Source organism: Thamnophis sirtalis, unplaced genomic scaffold (genome assembly GCF_051295495.1).
Source record: "Thamnophis sirtalis isolate CommonGarterSnake01/CBP01778 unplaced genomic scaffold, rThaSir2_p1.2 scaffold_15, whole genome shotgun sequence".
In the NCBI taxonomy this organism is placed as follows: Eukaryota; Metazoa; Chordata; class Lepidosauria; order Squamata; family Natricidae; genus Thamnophis; species Thamnophis sirtalis.
The window spans coordinates 34,590,003-34,613,194 of NW_028261395.1; the positions used below are offsets into that span (position 1 = coordinate 34,590,003).

The 23,192-nt window shown below is 41.4% G+C and overlaps 1 protein-coding gene across 1 annotated transcript in view; it reads right to left on the bottom strand.

Moving 5' to 3' along the window:
* Positions 1–23,192, bottom strand: part of LOC106545335 (cadherin-23) — a 453,671-nt gene that overhangs the window by 63,245 nt on the left and 367,234 nt on the right. The window contains exons 20-24 of the mRNA XM_087702429.1: positions 16,093–16,200; positions 9,612–9,801; positions 8,994–9,139; positions 6,426–6,645; positions 4,731–4,883 (exon numbers count right to left, since the gene is read on the bottom strand). Of these exons, the coding sequence (XP_087558555.1) occupies positions 4,731–4,883; positions 6,426–6,645; positions 8,994–9,139; positions 9,612–9,801; positions 16,093–16,200 (817 nt within the window). The remainder of the gene's footprint in view (positions 1–4,730; positions 4,884–6,425; positions 6,646–8,993; positions 9,140–9,611; positions 9,802–16,092; positions 16,201–23,192) is intronic.

Below are 23,192 nucleotides of genomic sequence, written 5' to 3' on the forward strand. Positions count from 1 at the left end.
ATGGTAGGATTGACACTGTCACCGCATATAAATGGGGCTGAAAATTATCCAGGATTCAGGCCCTCAACCAACTTCATGTGAGTTGGCTTCCGTTTTCAAAATTTCAGCCTTCTACCGTCTCCCTTTCTGCCCTACAGCCTGTCCTTTGCAACAAGAAATTGGTCTGAAGCATTCTGCAATATCTACCCTTGTGAATAAAATTATGAAATATTTGCCTAAGAAATACAAAGTCATTTAATGGTGAATTATGTGGGGGGGGGAATGAACCCCCAAACCATTTTCAAGCTAATACTAATAGGCACATGATACAGAAAGAAAATTCCGCCTGTAAGCTAACTTCTATGGCCTAAATTAGGAGGAATCTCATTTTAAATAATGCATCTCAAAATGAATTGTTTTAGTTAGACACAAGTGAAACTACAGATTTATTGTATTAAACAAATTTAAATTGTCACGGGTCAGGAATTGTCATGGAAATTACATTCTATTGAAATCAAATCATAGGCCCATTTAATCCACCAGTATGGATATTAATTCTAATTCACAGGAGGAATTTCTGAAGCCTTCCTGGAAAAGCTATAGACCGAATCTGGGAATTGCAGATGCTCTATCTCATGCCTTTTCCCCTTTTCATCCAAGTTAACCCTTTTGATTCCTGAATTTATAAAATAGTGAAGAGTGTGACAAAAATTCAAGGTGTCATTTGGAGGTCTGGGCAGTAGAGGGCAAAACCAGACAACATTTCAAGACTTTGAAAATACTGCGTTTATCATTTCAGACTTCTATTGTAAATCCCACCGACCAGGCAAGCAGAGATAGTCTACCTTACAGTGAGAACCAAATAAAGAACATTTATCCAATTAAAAGTATGTGTTTTTATGTCTCGCGGATTTAAACAAAAAAGAGATGGCAGAAGCCAACTTTTGATCACCAAGCAGTCCTGTCCAAATGCTCCTTTAGTGACAAGCATCAGCCAGTTCTTCAAAGATTTAGTAACTTTTGCTATTTTCTGCTGTTCAGAAGTGGTGGAAGCAAGCTGGGATTATCAATTAACATTGCAGGTGGAAATAGATAATAGAATGCAATAGTTTAGTGGATCAAATTTGGGCAGAATAGAACTACATTCTTAAATCTCTTCCACTAAAAACACTGGGGCTTAAAACTTCTTTTAGAATAAATCATATTAAATGTACTAGATTCTGTGGCTAGATTCTACATAGCAGCACTGGGGATTCGTCGCAAACACATGTCTTCTCCATAGTGGTGAAATCTAAAACAAAATTACTACCAGTTTCAGTGGGCATGGCTTGGTGGGAATCATGTGACTGGATGGGCATGGCTATGTAGTCATGTGACTGGGCAGGTCAAAATACAGAAACTCACTTTAACAATTGCTGGAGCAAGGGGTTAGACTAGATGACCTCCAGGTTCCTTCCTGGATTGCTGCACTCTTTCAAGGTATCCTCTGAAGCTGCATCTAGTGCCAGGTTTGTGGTCCTTCCTCCCTTTCTTTTTTTCCCTCCCTCCCTCCCTCCCTCCCTCCCTTCCCACATCCCCCCCCCTGTTTTTTGGCCTAGAAGTCCTCAGGAAAGCCTCCTGGGAGTAAAAACGGACCCCAAATGCTAAAAAGAAAAGTTTTAAAAAGTTCCTACCATCACACAGCACAGCTGATAGTCGGAACTTTTTTTTACTTTGTTAAGCATTTTTTTACTACTGGTTCAGGCAAACCAGCCCGAATCACTAGGATTTCACCCCTGCTTCTCCACCATAGTGATGTTATATAGCCGTGATGGCGAATCTATGGCATGCGTGCCACAGGTGGCACGTGGAGCTATTTGTCCGGGCACGCGAGGCTTGCCCTGTTAGTTGACTTCGGCCTCTTTTTGAGAGCATTTTTCGCCCTCCAGAGGTTTCCCTGAAGCCTCCGGAGCATGAAAAACCGGTCCTACGGTCAAACCAGAAATTCAGGAACGGACTTCCGGTTTGCTCGTAGGGTCGGTTTTAGCCCTCCGGAGCATTCCGGAGCCCTCAGGGGCTTCCCTTAAAGGCTCCAGAGGGCAAAAAATGACACTACGAGCAAACCGGAAGTCACTTCTGGGTTGCTTGTAGGGCCGGTTTTAGCCGTCCAAACCGTTCAGGAGCCCTCAGGAGGCTTTCCTGAAGGCTCCGGAGGGCTAAAACCAGCCCTACGAGCAAACCGGAAGTCCGTTCCTGAACTTCCAGTTTGCCCGTAGGGCCGTTTTTTTGTGCTCCGGAGGCTTCAGGGAAGCTATTTTCGCCCTCCCCAGGCGCCTATAAAACCTCTGGGGCCTCGGGAGGGCAAAAAAAGCACGCCAAAAATGGTGGGGAGTGCTGGTCCTGCACGCATGCACACTGTGGTCATGCTTTTGGCACACGGGCCAAGAAAGGCTCGCCATCACTGTTATATAGCAATTGTGGCAAACCCTTTGCACTGTTAGTCATTTCCCTTTTAGCGTTGATCCTACAACAGGCCACACAGTTTAGGGATTGCAACTATCATATAGTCAGACCATGTATAATTGACACTGGATTTTATTGTAGATTTTAGTTGTTATTTATTATTTTATACTAGAATTTTAAGTGTATATATACTGAGTGCTTTCAATTGTTCTGGTCTCTGTAATAATAATATTAAATGTGAAACAAATAATCTTTTTAATGTACATTATGCAATATATGGAATGGATAAGATCTTTGAAGAAAGTGCTTTCACTTAGTAGCTCAGATCCTATAACACCTGATTTTAAAATTCCTAAATGACATTATAAAATTACAAATTAAAATACAGGAAGAAGATGAAATTGGGCACAGTTGAGAGAAAAAGTCTCCTTTGTTATTCACTATCCAAAAGGTTAGGTTAAGAGGCTGCGCATCTTTCAGAGAGATGCAGTGGGTTGCATTCTTTTTTTAAAGAAAAATATTTTCACATTTTTAAAATGTAGGAAGTATCATGGCCGATCAAAACTGTTTCATACGTTCTGCAATGGGAATCATGTAAATCTGAAAGAAAGAAAAAAACTCAGGCCTAAAGTCAAACATGATCTTCTGTAAGAATGCATGTTTATAATGGAACTTGAGGTCTTTTCAGCGTGTACATCTGAATTTAACATACCTGGCTACACTTCAACAAACACCGCAAATGGATTCAGCCACAATGCCTTTTTCAAACTGTCACATTCACATTCAGCAGACATAAGGCAGCTGATGACTCTTTCAGTCTGATGAGGCATAGATAATTCTCAGGAGCAAACAACCCAAAACAGTTCTGCTATCATTTGCAAAACATTATAGGAAAATGTATGCAAATCTCCATGCAAATTAGCCTTGAAAATGGCAGGATGAAAGCCTCCCCTTGCTGAGAGAGATTTACTTCCCCTACTGCTTTGCACTGATGCTCTCACAGTTCTGGTGGGTAAGAAAACAGACTATTGTCCGCAGAAGATTTTGTCTCCCCTGTCAAGTTACAAGCGAGGAGATGGATTGGCAGAAGCTCCACTTTGCAAGAAAAGAATCAGTGGATGGTTCTCTTGGAAAGAAATTGGCACATATCCACTCCTCTGCTCACAACAGAACCCCTTATGTCACCAGGCTCGAAATTTTGGGCTTGGAAAACCTGGAACTATGCCGCTTATGGTCCGACCTAAGCATAGTACACAAAATTGTCTGCTACAACGTCCTACCTATCAACGACTTCTTCAGCTTCAACCTCAATAATACGTGAGCAAAGAATAGACACAAACTCAAGGCAAACCGCTCCAAACTCGATCGCAGAAAATACCACTTCAGCAACAGAGTGGTCAACACCCGGAATGCCTAGTATACCTGACTCCGTTGTTACATCCTCAAACCCCCACAGCTTCAACCTCAAACTGTCTACCGTAGACCTCACCCCACTCCTAAGAGGTCTGTAAAGGGGGCGTGCATAAGTGCACCAGTGTGCCTACCATCCCTGTCCTACTGTCCCCAATTATTTGTACTCATTTCATGGGTGGGTTTCAACCGGTTCGCGGCAGTCCCTGCAAACCGGTTGGTCGGCGAACCCGGAAGTAAGTAACTTCCGGAAACGGCGAAGGGCGTGCCCGCCCGCCCACGGTCTTTACCCGGTTTTGATGAGTTCTGCGCTTCCACGCGTGCGCAGGACACATATAGCGCCTGCGCGATCCTCCAGGAGCAGCTGGAGCGTCGCGCAGACGCTAGTACGCATGCGTGCACCACGCGTGTGCACGAGGACGCCGCCGGCCCCGTTCCAACCGAACCGGTTGGAACGGGATGAGAAACCCACCCCTGACTCATTTCCTTTGTTCATGTCCACGTATTTACTTATACCTGTTATCTTGTACATGTTTGACAAACCAAACAAAAGAATAAATAAATAAAATACCTGGAGGGAAAAAAGTGTCCCTACAATCAAGTCCCTTTGCATGACCTGTTAAGAGGGGACTGTATAATTTCGTGCATGTCTCTCTTTAACTGTATGAGTGTTTTCTAGGTCACCTTCTTTTTTCCGCTTTGGATCTTTGTATTGTAAACCAAATAAACATTTTTTAAGCAGGCTGAAAAACTTGTCAACATCACACCCCAACCTTTGGGATATGGCCAGATATAAATCTGAAAGAAAAATAGCAATAAGGACAGAACTAAGTGGCTTCTGTTCTTGTGCCACTTATAAACCAGGTGGCTCCTAACCCTGAAATTGTGGAAGCTCCTACCTGTGATGAAATAACTAAGTTCAGCATTAAGGCCCATATCGGTGTCAGTACAATTCAGACGAACCACTTTGAAATCACGTGGTACATTTTCCAGAAGTGACACATTGTAGACAGCTGGGAAGAAGGTAGGGTTTTCATCATTCACATCTAAAACTATAAGAGAGAATTTGATCAAACTTCATTCTGGGGCACAATAGAAGCATTCTCTGAACTTCCTTCAAGAACCTACAACCAACCATACAGTAATTATTGCCAGTTACATTATTAGGTAGGTATGTCTTTATTATTTATTCACAGTAAAAAACCAGGAAATTGGCTACAATAATATATAAAAATAAGCAAAATTAAAGGAAGAACAGATATGTAGGCTTATAACTCCCAAAATTCCCCAGGTAGCACACATCTTAAAGTTGCTAGCTTTTGAAAAACGCTCAGCTAGAGTTGAAAGTGGAAAGAGAGGGAACGGACTGACATAGATTGCAACCTTTTAGGCCATTAAACTGTTTGGCTGCACTAGAATTTCTGGAGTGTGAAAATTTGAGCTGGAGAGAAAGGAGATGTAAGCTGGAAAATACAGTATAGTGATAACACAGGAAAATAATAAACATATTTATGTTTATATTCGTAATATTAACTTGGGTGGAAAATAATATAATGTATAAGATAAACACACACACACACACACACACACACACACACACACGTACGTACGTACGTACGTACGTACGTACGTACGTACGTACGTACGTATGTATGTATGTATGTATATTGGAGACAGATATTGGAGACAGTTTGGTGTAATGGTTTTGATGCTGGACTAGAAAATAGGAGACTAAGTCCATCCTTAAGCATAGAAGTTGGCTGGGTAAGTTTGGGGCAGTTACTCTCTCTCAGCCCAACCCATAATTTAAGGTGATTATCCTGGGGAAAATAGAAGGAGGAAACATTATGAATACCCCCTTGAGTTGCAAAAAATAAAGGCAAAGTAGAAATTTAATGCGTAAATACAAAGAATGCCTTCCTTTCTGGAATAGTTCCTGCCAAAATTTATATTGGCGTTTCTCAACCTAAGCAATTTTAAGATATGTGGACTTCAGCTCCCAGGATTCCCCAACCACCATGAAGTCCACATATCTTAAAGATCCCACGTTTGTGAAACACTGAATTGTATGATTTTGTTATTCATATTCAGGTAACTCAGAATACATGGAAAATTTCGTTTCTTCAACTCTGGCCTTATTTGAGCCAACTTAGTAGACACCAACCCACAGATTTATGTATTTATTTATTTATTAGACTTATATACCGCTTCATAGGGCTTTCAGCCCTCTCTAAGCGGTTTACAATTTTTTTTAGCAAATTGAGTCAGCAACTTGCCCCCACAGTGTGGGTCCTCATCTCACCCACCTCGGAAGGATGGAAGGCTGAGTCGACCTTGAGCCGGTGAGATTTGAACCGCTGAACTGCAGATCACAGTCAGCTAAAGTGGCCTGCAGTACTGCACCCTAACCACTGCGCCACCTCGGCACCAGATGATGCTCTACTGACCCAACTAATGCACAGAACATGATTTAGAACAAGAAATCCCTGTGCAAGCTTTGGGGAACCACCATCCCCACTCACACATGCATATTTAAAATATGATATAGTTGTGATATTGAGCCAGCTTTCAAAGGCTTTCAGTCCATCAATCACCTCTGACTGTGAGGGTGCTGGTAGAACTTTTGGATGGTTCCCCTGCATCGCTTGCTACTACCCTCAAGTAGTATTCAGCAATTCTTTCCCTGTCTAGAATAGTGGTGGAGTTGATAAGACCGGTCTTGCTGTTGATGACAAAGTCCATCCTGGGCATGCCCACCTGCATGCGATATGTCACTTGGCCATTCAAGTCCTTGTCCAGGTCTATGGCCACCACCTAGGACAGAAAGCACAAGACTTTGAGGAACTCATCCTGATGAGAGAGAAAAGCAGGTTTTTTTTTAAAAAAAAATCTCGGCAGAGTTAGCAATTTATTTTCCTGAGACACAGGTAGCAGTTATCAATATTTTCCTTTAGGGAGTCACTACACCAGTGTTGAATATTCTTTTGTGGAGCATTCATGGAAGTCAACTCTTTCAAATAAAGTGCTACCTTGGAACTCATTGGTTCCAGGATATGTGACTGGTACTAAAAGTGACAAGTACCAATCAAACCAGGTGACTTACAATGTGACCCTTTGGTTAGGCTGGGGAGAACTTTCTGCTTGTCCCTTTTACTATGTTAGTGGCCTTTCAAGCATGGCCAACTTCCTGTTCGCCCTCTGAGACCATCCCCCACTTCCTTTTGCGGCAACCTTTCCAGCATGACTGACTTCCTATCCATTTTCAGTGGTCATCCCCCTCTTCCTATCACAGCACATCAAGAACCAAACAAATGACGAGTACTGGGTCAACATTTTCGCATCAAAATGAGTCTAGTACTAAATTTGATGAGTTTTGAAGCAGTTGAGTACTAAGGTATCACTGTATGCTTAATGTAATCTTGGCAAACAAGAGTGAACCTTATTTATCCCTAGATATAAAATTCACTGCTAATTTTAATAATTTGTCAGGCTAATTCACAGTGTATTTGCTTCCATTAAGCGTAATAGTGATACTATTAAATTATTTTTATCTTTTTCCCATTCACTGCTATCATAGTCGAATTTTGCATTACAAATCTTAATACAATAGTGTTCAAATAGCAGGTTGGGGTGCCTCCTGAGTGGCCTTTAGAGATTACTACTGACATTTAAATCTCTTGCTTATTTTAAAATATAGGAAATAAAGTAGAAAGTTAGATGATAATAAAAGGCAAAATTAAGATTTGTAATTCAACTATGATAGGAAAGGAGATAATATCCAAAGTGAGGACATGACAAAACAAACATGAAATGCTGCCAGTGCTGGCTCCTGACATTTAATCAGATTTTCTTGAATAAAATTGAGACAGATTTTCTTAATCTATACACCCTCTGGAGCCGGGACCTTTTGGTGCAATGTGGATGAACAAGGGCTCAGCCTGCTCTCCGAGGATTTCTCAACCTTGGCAACTTTAAGGTGTGCAAATGTAAACTCCCAGCACGCTGACAGGGAATTCTGGGAGTTGCAGTCCACACATCTTACAATTGTTGAGGTTGAGAAACACTGGGCTGTCCAACTTCTGTTTCATCATTATGTCTCACCATAAAAAATGGGAAGATGATATCAAAAGAAACAGCATTTGATCACTTAATTTTGAAAGGGAAGGGACGCCTTTTGTAGAAAACTGTACTGTACAGGTAATCCTTGACTTACAACTATTTGTTTAATGACCATTTGAAGTTACACTGAAAAAAGTGACTTGTGATTGTAGCAGTCAGGCAGTCATGTGATAAAAATTCAAGCTCTCAACAACCAGCATGGATATATGACGGTTGTAGAATAGAATAGAATATAATAGAATAGTTGGGAGGGATCTTGGAGGTCTTCTAGTACAACCCCCTGCTTAGGCAGGAAACCCTACACCACTTTAGACAAAGGGATGTCCAACATCTTCTTAAAAACTTCCAGTGTTGGAGCATTCACAACTTCTGGAGATAAATTGTTCCATTGATTCATTGTTCTAACTGTCAAGAAATTTCTCCTTAGTTCTAGGTTGCTTCTCTCCTTGATTAGTTGCCACCCATTCCTTCTTATTCTACCCTCAGGTGCCTTGGAAAATAGTTTGACTCCCTCTTCTTTGTTGCAACCCCTGAGATACTGGAACACTGCTATCATGTCTCTCGTAGTCCTTCTTTTCATTAAACTAGACCTACCCAGTTCTTGCAACCGTTCTTCATGTTTTAGTCTCCAGTCCCCTAATCATCTTTGTTGCTCTTCTCTGCACTCTTTCTAGAGTCTCCTCATCTTTTTTACATTGTAGTTCCTAAGATCACGTGATTGCCATTTGCGACTTTCCCAGCAAGCAAAATCAGTGGGGGGAAGCTGGATTCACTTAAGGACCATGGCAATTTGCTTAATGATTATGGCAAAAAGGTTGTAAAATTGGACATGACTCACTTAACAACCATCTTGCTTAACAGTGGAAATTCTCATCCTGATTGTGGCTGTAAGTTGAGGACTACTGTAATCAAACTGCTGAGAAGAAAATGCCATGAGTCATTCCCACCACTAATCCAATTTTAACGTAGTTCAAACTATGTTCTTGGAAATAGGTGTTCTAACTAAAAGTTAGCATATATTAAAGATGAAAAATAAGGCTCACCTGGAAGACAGATGACCCTGCTGGAAGACCCTCAGGAATCTCAGTGATAAAAGGCAAGTTCTGGAAGGTGGGATCGTTGTCATTAAGATCCAGTAAGTTTACAAACACTGTGGCGCTACTTGTGGCCCGTAATGGTGGCCTCCCACCTACAGGGGTCAGAAAAGCCACAAGATCAATTCCTCCAGCATCTTTTCCATTAAAACCTGTCAAAGAGATTTTCTAGGACATCGTCATGGTGAACCATCTTAAAATGAGATGGAAATCTTCAAGGATTAGGCTGTCTTGGGAAATGTCAAAAAAACCAAAAACCTTACATAGCAGAATTTAGAAAGTAGCACTTTTAAAGAAATAGGCATTTCAAAACCCTGTAATATCTGAGAGAAAAGTCAAAGTTTTATCAACAATATACCATATAAACCAGAGGTCTTCAAATTAGCAACTTTAAGATTTGTGGACTTCAACTCCGCTATCCAGCTATGCTGGCTGGAGAATTCTGGGAGTTGAAGTCCACAAGTCTTAAAGTTGCAAAGTTTGGGGACCCTTGATATAAACCAATATGGAAGTAAATCCTAGCCAAAAAATATAAGGAAGCAGCTAATATAACCTAAACAAACATACGGTCAGTGACGGAGACCACAATCTTCCTCATGAGCTCAGCTTCTTGGGGGTTTGGATTTTCTCTGTCCAACACAACCCCTGTTGTCCGAATCTTTCCCGTGGTACTGTTAAGACTGTAAAACTTATTCGGTGGTCTGATGCTGTAGACAAGGGAACCATTTTCTGCGAGGTCTGGATCAAAAGCTACCACCTACAGAAATCAGAAAGGTGTGTTTTATAGGCCTATGAAGACTTTTTAAACAACCTTTTTCATTTCTTTGAGCAGTTATGCTGGCTCTAAGAAGAAGCATGACATTGAAATGCTTAGGATATAAGCATCACTTGCAATGTAGTTGAAAAAAATAAGTCCATGCATCTTTTGTATTGCAACAGCAATCATAATACCGTAGCATCAATAATATAATATAGCTACTCTGTAATCTTCTATATATAAAAAAATGGCTGTGTGTGTGTGTGTTCCAGCATCACTCTGGAATGCCTCAAGCAATTTCAACCAAACTTGATACACAGATGACTTACTCTCTGGAAACAAATATTGTGGGGTTAAGACACCCCTAAAACCCCTCAGGGTGTGTGTTGTGTTAAGATACAGCCTGTTGTGCCTTAAAATGGCTTCTACTGTACTGCCGTAAAATGACTTCTGTGCAGCGCAGTGGAGTTTCCATGATAACGGCTTCACAGTAGTCCACAAGGGGCTCCCTCTAGTAAGGGGGAAAATTCAACATTAGAAATTATGTTTGATCCGGACATTTTCCTCCTATAAATAAATACCAAGGCAACACCAGGTTATCGGCTAGTATAATATATAAACTGCTGTAAAACTCAAATCTATCATTGGATGGCCACAGAGATGGATAGAGAAAACTCCATCTAGTTGCCATCCAAATTGCACAGTCTAGATCAGGAAACTCTAATTATAGAAGAAAAACTAAGTTTTGTCCCACCTTATTCATATTCCTTCTGAAATTTGCAAAGGACAATTTTAAAGAGCTCAAGCCCCTTGGGTGTACTAGATGGAGGGCTAAACCATTGCCAGTCTGAACACATTTGACAGCTATTCCTCCTTAATGGGTTTTTAGTAGTTAGAAAAGGATGCAAGAAGTGTTGAAGAAATGTGGAAGAATTATAAATGAAAGATGAGGGCATCTAAACCTTTCCTAATATTCAGTGATTGGAGTGAGGGAAACGCACAATGAATGTCTTATCCACAAGCCACCCTCACATTATCAGGAAATATTAGAACATTTCTTTTATGATTTTAAAGGCAACAATGCTAAAAAATCAGGAGAAGAGAAAAGTCTACCACGAATAAAAACCATAGCATTTTAGTACCAGCTGATCTGACAAGAAACTGCTATTCAGGATACTAAAATGCATCCTTCAGTTATACATTGCAGTGGATTTAAATATTCATCAATTTGCACTAGCAGTGAGAACTAAACACGCTTACTCATCAAGCAAAGATTTCCTGAACTGCATTTAGCAACTGTTTTCTAGTGTAATGCATTCACAGCAGGTCCACTGTTGAAATTTATACATGCATGATAGATCTGATATTATATTTGCACAGATCTTCAGGCATAGTTTAAATTAGGGAGTGTAGCAGCTTCCCTTAAAGCTCTGAACTACAGCTGCCTCTTGCAAGGGATGGTAGACTTCTCAAGAATGAAAATTAAGCCTCTCTTCGAAATAAACAAGTGCATTTTTTTCTATTGATGTTTATTTTTAACTATGGTAGCATCCTGGACAATTGGTCCTGTAAATTACAATTCACAATGGGAGATGTAAGTCCCAAATAACGGATCTCAGTACAAGGCCGACATCTGCAACACCCCAGGATGCCAGCAGAGCAACTGAGACAGATTACACAGTGAAGAGATGCTACACATGTGGTTGAACAGAGCATTTCCAGAGACGCTGCCCTGAGTGGAGAAACAGAGGAGCAGCGAGACAAGAGCGTTGGGTTACTCAACACACGAGGAGCAGTTCTCCAGCGTCATATTCCTTGGCAGCAACAGCGTCTGAAAACACCAGGAACACTTGGTTGTTGGACAGTGGGGCGAGTCAGCATATTGCTAATAAACTACACAAATGACTATCGGGCTCAAGGTTGACTCAGTCTTCCATCTTTCTGAGGTCGGTAAAATGAGATTGTTAGGGGCAATGTGCTGACTCTGTAAACCGCTTAGAGAGAGCTGTAAAGCACCATGAAGCGGTATATAAATCTAAGGGCTTTTGCTATTGCTATACTTAATAAAGCCAAATAACACAAAACAATGCAAAGAAATAGCAAACGCTATGAATAGATGGAGAAGAAATCATTCCAGTCTGAAAAAAAGATCACTGGAACTTTAAATGTGATCTGGGCTTCTAACGGATTATTTTAAGGACATGAAATCATACACTAATGCCATGATGGCGAACCTATGGCACATGTGCCAGAGGTGGCCCGCAGTGCCCTCTCTGATGGCACATGAGTCATTGCCCCAGTTCAGCTCCTCTGCGCATGCCTACATGCCTCCCACCAGCCAGATGGTCTTTGAGTCACATGCGTGGGGGATGGGGCACATGCAGGGGGGCCACACATGCGTGCAAGGGAATGGGGTGCGTGCACATGCATGGAGGGGTCATGCAGCGGGCCATGTATGTATGCACAAGGGGGGCGGGGCGGGGGGGAATGCACACATTCACAGGGGCAGGCACATGCATGGGGGAGCGCATGTGCATTGCATTTTGGGCACACATGCATTTGCATGCGCATGAGCACGCTTTGGGCACTCGGTCCGGAAAAGGTTAGCCATCACTGCACTAATGTACATGCTGAGTGTATGCTTCAAGTTGCAACTGAAATGAAACAGAAGTTTAAGAATCTACAAGTAGAATGAGAGGAAGAGGAGGGAAGGAAGAAAGAGGTAAGGAGAGGAGGGTGGAAGGGAGAGAAAGAGAAGGAGAGAGGGTAGGAAGGGGAAGAGGAAGAGTAGGGGTAGAGGAGAGGTAAGGGAAGAAGGAAGGGGAAGGAGAGGAGGAAGGGAGGGAGGAAGAAAAGAAAGGGAAAACAAGGTGGTGTTACAACAGGTGGAAGGGATGGTAAATAAAGCAACCCAAACTGTATATTATAACCTATTAAATGGAATCACAAATGTAGAAGAATGACAAATGTAAAGAAGAATAACACTTATATGAATGTATACTCACAATGGTGTGTGAGAGAATAATAAAAAAAAAGATTTTGGCAAGAAGAATCTACAAGTAGAATGAAGGCTGATGGTGTATCCAAAAAGCAACAATTATTCCTAGACGTGGAAGGAAGAAAATCTCAAAGGCCACCTGAGGTAACTGAGAGTTAATTTACAAAGAGTGAACTTGGACTGGAGACCTTTGCTATTTCCACACCTCCTCAGAAGATTAATGTTTCATTATGGGATTTTTTTTTTAAAAAAAAACCAGGGTCTTCTTGTTTGATGATTTTGTGGATTCTCTTCACTTTCCCCTCATTTATTTTCTGTTTCACGCCCGTCATTTTTCTCCTAGCGTGATGGAGAATAATTCTCCCTTCTCCCTCTTTTTTATTTTGCCAGTGGGATTTGAAGGGCTTTAAATCAATGCCTTTCATAGAGGTCCTTGAAGGAGGTCGCAAACTAGGTTGAAAAAGTTGAAATCAGTCATTTTTTTAAACTTAAAAAAAAAACCACCCCCACAGAACCCCAACACATGGACTTGCACACACAAAGAGAAAGGCCAGGCATGCTTGCAAAGTCGGAAGCTGTGGATGCAGTTCAAGGACTATGCATGTCTGTGATTTATTTTTAATAAATCGCCATAGAATTTGTAGTGTGGGAACTGGAGGAAGAAATTCTAGCCTTACAATAATAGTATTTAGCACTTAGACTTATATACCACTTTGTAGTGCTTTATAGCCCTCTCTAAGCCATTTACAGAGTCAGCCTTTTGACCCCCAACAATTTGGGTCCTCATTTTACCCACCTCAGAAGTATGGAAGGCTGAGTCAACCTTGAGCCGGTTAGGATCAAACTCCTGCCAGTGGGCAGAGTTAGCCTGCAATACTGCATTCTAACCACTGTGCCACCACAGCTCCTGATAAAAAAAAAACATTGCAAGGAGTGCGACTTTTTATATGCCTTATCCGCTATTGGCTGCAAGGTTCAGTGTCATTGGACACTGGGACAATTGGATGAACTTTAGTGCTCCTCATGGCAGATTTCCAAGTGATGAAACCCGTTGAAAAAAAAGAACTATGCAAAGTCCATCTTCCAAAACAAATTTGTTTCGTTTAGGTAGGCAATTACAAGCCTGTTGTAGTTCCAGATCTGACACAAACCAGAATTACACCACATAATATTGTAAATTAGAAATGAAGGGGAATAAGTAATAAGGATACAACTTGTTGGTTTTAGTAGAAACATTTGTTTTCTGTAACACACATATATTATGTGATAGTTTAACGTCCAATAACGTCCAAAAGCCTACCTCCTAAAATTAATAAGCAAATGACCATGGGGCTTTTACATGGGAGAAGTTCCTTTTAACCCTTGGTGTTCCCCACTGAAAGTTTGACTGAATAAAATAAAAAGGCACAAAGGCATTCCTAACCTACAATTGCAGCTCCAGAGTGAGATTTTAACCAGCTGGATTACTTTCACTGCAATCGGATTTATTTCCCAGAAAATTTACTTAAGACTGCTGATACCCAGCAGGACTCCTCCTACACGAATGCTCAGACATGCTGCTATTAAACTGCACAAACCAGCAGAAGGAAACACTGAACCAACCAGCTGCCACTACTACATCATATTCAGAAACAATAAACCAAGCTTGGCAATTTATAGTCTGCAGGTGGCTTGGGGGAGGGGGAGGGGCAGTCCCTAGTGCACACAAAGAATAGACAAAGGCCAACCTTTTTGGCCTGTTGGAAGGTAGCAATTTAAAGAAAGATGATAAGCAAAATCAGAGAATGTCCAGTTCTTTCCCCCTGCTCCTCTTGTAATGGGAAGTTCTAAATCAGGGGTGTCAAACTCCCAGCCCATGGGCCGGATGTGTCACATGCTGGCCATGCCCATCCATTTTAGCAAAGGGGGAAAAAGCCATGATACATCACGTGATGACAATGTGACGATGTGAGTTGGGCACCCCTGTTCTAATTGTATGTGTTGTGGCCCACCAGCGACAAGTGGAGCTGGCAGCAGATTTGGAAAGTGAGGAAGTTGGGGAGGAACATAAGCCAGTCCTGGACTCTGGGGAAGGCTCTGATGATGGCTCTGTGTCAGAGGCAGAGAGGGGGCCAGAGCCGTATGCCACATCATCTGCCTTCAGAGTCAGACACCAGTGAGACAGACGAATAGCTGGAGCATGGAGGGAACAGCTAAAGGACAGGGGTCGACTTGGGAGTAAGGCCACAGGTGGATGGTGAATGGCCCCTCCCAGAGGAAATAAAAGAGGGAGTGGAGTTTGCAGGAGCCAATTAGTTTGCTTAATTGGTTTATGACTCTCCGAGATTCCTTGCCAAATTCTGCAGATATCGGCCTGTCAGCTCTCCAAGCCAGATAAGGTCTGTGACTGTAAATCCTCCCTTGAAAGACTTTACTGGATGTGAATGAGCAGAATTCACAGTCAATTAATAAAAGTTTTTTTTGTCAGGACAAGGAGTTTGCTTCATGCTCTTGGGAAGCCTCGGTCAGAACAGTATGCTGGTTCGGCTGAACCGGTAGTGGAATTCTGGCCTGGATCGCAGAACCAGCAGCAATCCAGGCCTGCCATGCCTCCGAACCAGTTCCCTCGCTGCCGCTTGGCTGTCACCATTTTGGATTTTAGTGACGGCGTGTGCACAGTTCACTGTAAATTGTTCTGTGCATGCGCACAAAACAGTTTACATTGAACAGCGCACACGTGGACAAAGCATGCACGCACATTGCGTGCAGGTTGCAAACTGGCAGTAACACTGGCAACAACCCACCCCCGAGTGGTACCCTTAACAATATGAAGGGACAAATATTGGAGTCAGGAATGAATTCATTAATATATCAAAGAGATTCTAAGTCAGTCTTGAAGCCAGAATAAAGACCACTATAGACTCTGTATTGGCTCTATATATGACATCATTTCAAACATGTCTTCAGTGATAAAGCTGGTGTGCAATTCTGGGACATGTGCTAATTACCTTTTCCCCATTAGCTCATTTTCTTTTGTAAATCCCCTTCCTCCAAATAGCTTTCTTCTTGCAAAGAGGATTTATAAATGTATACATTTTTTGCGATCATGTAGTTTAAAGTATTTGCGGAATCCTGTTTCAATTATGTACTCCATTCCACACCCTTTTAATATTTTATAAATATGTTTTAAATATTTTAACCAACAGGCAGTGCAAAGCTAAAGAGATGTAATAGGGTTCAAAGTGTGATTTTGGCATATTAGAGATAAAAAAACACAGCGCAGGAGAGTGTGTGTTGTATACTTGGACACCTACTGTTGTGACATCGGAGTTGGGAGGGGTCATTTCCACTAGGTTGATGAAATACGGCTCATCTTTCCATACAGGGTAATTGTCATTGATGTCCAGCAAAGTGATGTTTACCTGAAAAGAACCATAGATATAAATTCACATTTTTTCCCCAGGCATTTCAGTAAGATTCTCCCAGCATTACTATAGCAACTTTACAAACTTACCTTTCATTGTCGATAGAGGGAGAGGATTAACTCTCCTCCTCTAACCTCTTAAGCTTTAACTCCAAGGTTTTCAAAATTCAGTACTTAGCTTTTCTGACAATGTCAGAATCTCTGTCAATGAATGCATGAGTCACAAAACAAACATACTTGACTAATTTTTCTCTGATTCCACAATGGTTCCAGGATTTCCTCTTAATTACACACAATATGCTACAGTTACAGATTCAGATTAAGAGTTGGAAGGAACTTGTAGGTCATCTAGTCCAAACCCCTGCTCAAGCAGACCCTACACCATTTTTCACAGATGGCAGTCCAGTCTCTTCTTGAAAGGTTCCCGGTGATAAAGCTCCAGTGGTGGGATTCAGCCAGTTTGCACCGGTTGTTAAGTTTCTGAGAAGTTTGGTGAACTGGTTGTTGGAAGAAATCATTAGGGCAGAGAACCGGTTGTTAAATTATTTGAATCCCACCACTGTGAAGCTCTCACAACTTCTGAAGGCAAGCTGTTTCACTGGTTGATTGTTCTCACTGTCAGAAAATTTCTCCTAATTTCCATGTTGAATCTCTCCTTGTTCAGTTTCTATCCATGCTGAGAATTTTATCCACAGATATTCTTACCGTATTTGGAAATGTTAGTTTTGAAATGTGTATTTTCTTTCCATGCTTTGATTAAATCAGGAAGCTTAGATGAAGTTCATGTACAAAATAAGACATTTAATCTGGACTCCTGGAGACTTCATAGATAGGACCATTCAGGATCTTTTTGGTAAAATTTTAAAGATGGCTTTTGTTGTCTCCTTTCTAAGGCTAAGAAAGGATGATTGACTCAAAGTCATCCAACTGGCTTCCATCTTGAAGGAAGGACTAGAATTTGGGGTTTTCTGCTTGTAATTTAGCATCTCAGCCAGCAGAAACCCATTTTAAAATTTTGCTTTGCTCTTTGTTTCTAAAATTATTTGGGAATTTTAACAATCAGATAAACCAGTTAATGTCCAGTTTTAATGAAGAGTTCATACGCTTTTTTTAGCCAATGTAAATCAACAGTCAGCCAAAATAACTTTTATGCAAATAATAATATGCGAACTAAATATTTCTTAGACTAAAAACCTAAATCCTTTTATTTGAGAGTCAGTTCATTTGAATATAATAACTGATACGGTTTCATCCCCTCATACTGTACAACAGTGGATTTCAACAAAGAAGAGCATCAATGTTATTACCGGTAATAGCGTTAAAAGGTTCCAAGGAAGCGTATACAGGCAGTCCTTGACTTATAACAGTTAATTTAGGGACCATTTGAAGTTACAACAGCATTGAAAAAAGTGACTGTTTTTCACACCTATAAGCATTGTGACATCCCCATGGTCACGTGATCAAAATTCAGATTTGGCAACTGAGTCATATTTATGACGGCTGCAGTCTCCTGGGATCACATGATCCCCTTTTGCGACCTTTTGACAAGCAAAGTCAACGGGGAAGCCAGCTTCACTTAACAACCGTGTTATTAACTTGACAACTGCAGTGATTCATTTAACAACTTTGTAAAGGATGTTAGTTGCGAAGTCATGTCCAACCCATTGCAACCCCATGGACAACGTTCCTTCATGCCTTCCTGTCCTCTGCCATCCTCTGGAGTCTTTTTAAGCTCACGCTGACTGCTTTAGTGACTTCATCCAGCCACCTCATTCTCTGTCAGCCCCTTCTTCTTTTGCCCTCAATCGTTCCCAGCATTAGGCTCTTCTCCAGTCAGTCCTTCCTTCTCATTAGGTGGCCAAAGTATTTGAGTTTCCTCTTCAGGATCTGGCCTTCTAAAGAGCAGTCAGTTTTGATCTCCTCTAGGACTGACCAGTTGGATCGCCTTGCAGTCCAAGGGACTCGCAGGAGTCTTCTCCAGCACCTTAGTTCAAAGGCCTCCATTCTTTGGCGCTCAGCCTTCCTTATGGTCCAACTTTCACTGCCATAGATTGCAACTGGGAAAACCATAGCATTGACTGGTTGTAAAATGGGGCAAAATTCATTTAACAAAAGTCTTACTTAGTCAGATAAATTTTGGGCTCAATTGTGGTTATAAGTTGAGGACTACCTGTAGCCAGTCAACTTGATAAAGAGGAAGTAACTGCTTGGATTGTATTGTGCAGCCTGGACACAGGTAATTCATCATTGTGAGTAGAAATGGAAAATGAATAACGCTTACGAAGGAAAGCATTTTGTGCCTACTGTTCCCATGCCACTTGTCCCATCTGAATTATTAGATGAGAACATTGTAAAAAGTACTGTGGTGCAGGGTAAGAGCAACCTTTATCCTCGGAGTCATAATGCTGAAGCACAATATATATAAATGCTATTTTAATTTGGGAGAACACAATGCACTCTGGAGGAATTCAACCAGCGCAGATGTTTCAAGGTTAAACTGCTCATCAAAATGTGCATGCTGACACGGACAAATTCTTTAATCCCTCAATCACTATCATGATATTGTAGCAAATGATAAATAGCCTTATTTAAACCAAGGGATTGGGGCCTTTTGTACTCTCAGAGTATGCACAAGTGAAACTCCCTTTTTAAATAGTCTTCCTAGCTATGGACAGTAACGAGCAAGAAAAAAGTGAATGTGTTGCTAATTAGGGCCTTTCCTTGCTATTCTTACTTTGGAAAGATAGTAGTGGGACAGTCAGATATGAACTGAGAAGACAGATTCTAGTTCCCATTTGACCAGAAAGGTCCAAATAATTCACTCTGGATGACTCTGTTTCTTCCTCTCAGCCAGTGGTGGGATTCAGCCGGTTCGCACCGGTTCGGTAGAACTGGTAGCTAACTTTTTCTGCAGTTTGGCGAACCAGCTGAATAGCATGCCTCCCCACACCTAGCCATTTCCCTCCCAGCCACTCCTTGCCTGACTGCCCAGCCACCCATCTGGTCGCTTGCCAAGCATGGTGAGGCGAGGGTGCGGCGAAGCGAGGTGCTCTTCAACGTGAGTGATGTCGAGTTGGCCCATGCACATCCAGTCACATGACCACTCAGACATGCCCACCCAGCCAGTCATTAGGGCAAAGATCCAATTGTTATTTGAATCCCACTACTGCTCTCAGCCCAATCTATCTTAATGTGCCTGCAGGATTTAGTAATATCTGCAGGATCCTGTGCTTTCTATCATAATGACATAAACACCACCACATTATTAGAATATAAGGTCCAATCTATTTGGTATGTACAGTAGTCCTTGCCTTACAGCCGTTTAATGATGGTTCCAAGTTACGATAGCCTCAGAAGAAGCCATTTAGAATATGTCCTCAAAGTTGTGACCAAAGCACCACCCCAAAGTGACCTGATCACAACTTGGGCACTTGGCAACTGGCTTGCATTTACGACAGTTGCATTATCTGGCAATCATGAGATTGTGATTTGCAATCTTTGCAGCCAGTTTCTGACAAGCAAAGTCAGATGGGGAAGTTGCATTTGCTGAATGAGTGAAGTAGAAATGGTCGTAAAATAGGATCTGGTCATGTGATAACTTGGTTTATAACCTCACCAACTTACAGCAGAAATTCTATTCCCAATGGTGGTCATCAGTTGAGGGCTGCTCTACTGGTAATGTCACAATATACAAGCTGTCACAACATACAATATGTAGGAATGACCTTGGAAGAGAGGAGAAAGAACCACAGGCTGGACAACTGTCATGGGAAGGCATCTCAATCCGCAGAAGGAGTGTGTTTGTGTGTGCACGCGTGTGTGTGTGCATGTGTGTGTGTGTGTGTGAGAGAGAGAGAGTCAGTTTGTAAAAACCCTAGTTTTCTGGAGAGTAAAAGGACCGAAGGAGAACATTTATTTCAGTCTTACAAGATAGATAGATAGATAGATAGATAGATAGATAGATAGATAGATAGATAGATACATACATACATACATACATACATACGTACATACGTACGTACATACATATGTGGTGGCTCAGTGGCTAAGTTGCTGAGCTTGTCGATCAGAAGTTGACAGTTTGGTGGTTCGAATCCCTAGCGTCGCGTAACGGAGTGAGCTCTCGTTACTTGTCCCAGCTTCTGCCAACCAGCAGTTCAAAAGCACATAAAAAATGCAACTAGAAAAATAGGGACCACTTTGGTGGGAAAGTAACAGCGTTCCGTGTGCCTTTCATGTTTAGTCATGCCGGCCACATGACCACGAAGACGTATTAGTGCAGCACTGGCTCTTCGGCTTAGAAACAGAGATGAGCACCGCCCACTAGACCCGGAAACCACTAGCACCCATGTGCGGGGGAACCTTTACTTTTTCACACACACACACACACACACACACACACACACACACACACACACACACAGACAGACAGACAGACAGACAGACACACTTATATAACTACCTAACACATGCATAGTTAATAATCACAATCTAGGGTTAAATCCATCTTCTCTTATCAATATCAATTGAATCTGGTCCCTAAGGAAGGAGGAAAACAGGAGAAGAGAGGTGACTTGACAGCCATTTGCCCAGAATGGTAAAGGGTCTTCTGCTTGAGCAGCAGTTTGGACTAGAAGACTTCCAAGCTCCCTTCCAATTCTTATTATTCTATGTTCTGTCGTTGTGTATCTTCTCTGGACTACCTTGAGGAGCTAATACAAGGGGAGGTGCTTGCATTGTATTCACACATTGATGCTTTTGTTGTTTTCTCTCTCCTCTCCTCCAAGGATGCTCCTGGTGGTCTAAAATCAGGGAAAGCCTTTGTGTAAATGCCTTGAGTTCCCAAAGAAATGGTGGGACAGTGAGGAAAATAATAACTAAAAATAACAATAGCCACCACCACAACACCGAATTCCCTGATGTCAGTGTCTCTCAACTTCAGCAACTTTATGATGTGTGGACTTCAATTCCTAGAATTCTCCAGCCAGCATGTTAGAGCATTCATCACAGAACATGGGATAATAGGGTTGTAATGGAGGTCTTCTATTCAAGACCCCTACTTGTGGCAGGAGAGCCTATATCATTCTGGACAAATCACTGTCTTCTTAAAAACCTCCAGTGATGGAGCACTCACAACCTCTTGAGGCAAGCTGTCCCACTGATTAATTGTTTCACTGACAGGAAATTTCTCCTTAATTCTAGGTTGGTTCTCTCCTTGATAACTTTCCGTTATTCTTATCTTGCCCTCAGGTGCTATGGAGAAGAGGTTGAGCTCCATCACTGGAAGCTTTCAAGAAGAGACTGGACTGCCATCTGTGAAAAAATGGTGTAGAGTCTCCTGCTTGGGCAAATGTGTATGGACTAGACGACCTACAAGGAGGGGTGAAATGCTACTGGTTTGGGCCAGTTTGTTCTAACCGGTAGTAAAAAATACTTTAAAAAGTTTTTTTTAAAGTTTTGACGATCGCATGTCACACAGCTGATCTTCGGAACTTTTTTTTACTGCAGGTTCTCTGGAAATGCGGGGGTGGTGGTGGTTCGTTTTTGCTCCCAGCAGGCTTCCCTGAGGCCTGCTTGGCCAAAAACAGGAGAGTAGGGGGGTGCTGAGAAAGAGAGAAAGAAAGAAAGAAAGAAAGAAAGAAAGAAAGAAAGAAAGAAAGAAGAGAGAAAGTCAAAGGAAGAAAGGGAGGGAGGAAGGGAAAAGGGAGAGGGAGGGAGGACTACAAACCTGGCACTAGAAGCAGCTTCAGAGGATAATCCAGGGCTGGAAGGGACCTGGAGGTCATCTAGTCCAACCCTGTTTCTGTCTTTTAATCCCCCAGTTACATGACTACATAGCCATGCCCACCCAGTCACATGCCCCCCACCAAGCCACGCCCACAGAACCGGTAGTAAAAAATGTTTAGATTTCACCGCTGCCTACAAGGTTCCTTCCAACTCTGTAAATCTGTATCTGTACCCTCTTCTCTTTGACAGACCCTCAAGTACTGGAAGTCTGCTATAAAGTTGCTGTAGTTAAGAAACACCACCATATATGAACAAAGCATGAGGACCAGAGTAGATTTATCATCAGGAATTATGCATTTCTTCTTTCTCCCTGTAATACTAAAGGCTGCAGTTCTTATTGATACAGGTTGCCCTGAAATGAAATAAAAATGACACTAGGGGTGTTTGTTTTTTTTACAGAATTCACAAAAGAAAGTTGAGGCAAAAGAATTTGGATTGAAAGATATATATATTTACTGTGTGTATATATATATATATATATATATATATATATATATATATATATATATATATATATATATATATATATATATATATATATATATATATATACATACATACATACATACATACATACATACATACATATATATATATATATATATATTTGAGATAATGCAACTGAATAGCCAATAAAATGATAATCGCATCGAAAACGATAGACATCACAGCAAATCATGGAAGCAGTTTGCAGTGGAAAAAGAAGGAAAAAGCTTAAGCATGCTTCCTTGATCTCTCACTGTCCCTTTAAATTATTTAAAGCATTTTAAATTCCTATTAGAAGAGTGCCCTAGGGCAGTGACCTGATAGAAGAGTAGTTGCTGATCGCTTACAGGATATCGGGGAAGGAGAAGAGGAGGAGGAAAGAAGAGAGAGAGAGAGAGAGAGAGAGAGAAACACACACACACACACACACAGACATATATATGTGTATGTATGTATATAGGTAGGTAGGTAGGTAGGTAGGTAGAGATAGAGATAGAGATAGAGATAGAGATAGAGATAGAGATAGAGATAGAGATAGAGATAGAGATAGAGATAGAGATAGAGATAGAGATAGAGATAGAGATATATAGATATAGATAGAATAGAAAAGGCAAGAAATTTCTAATATGGTATGTTGAAGAAAGTGGTTATGGCAAAAGACAGACCACACCAAATGAAAATATTTCCTTAATTTTGCAGTTATTTTTCCTCACCTTG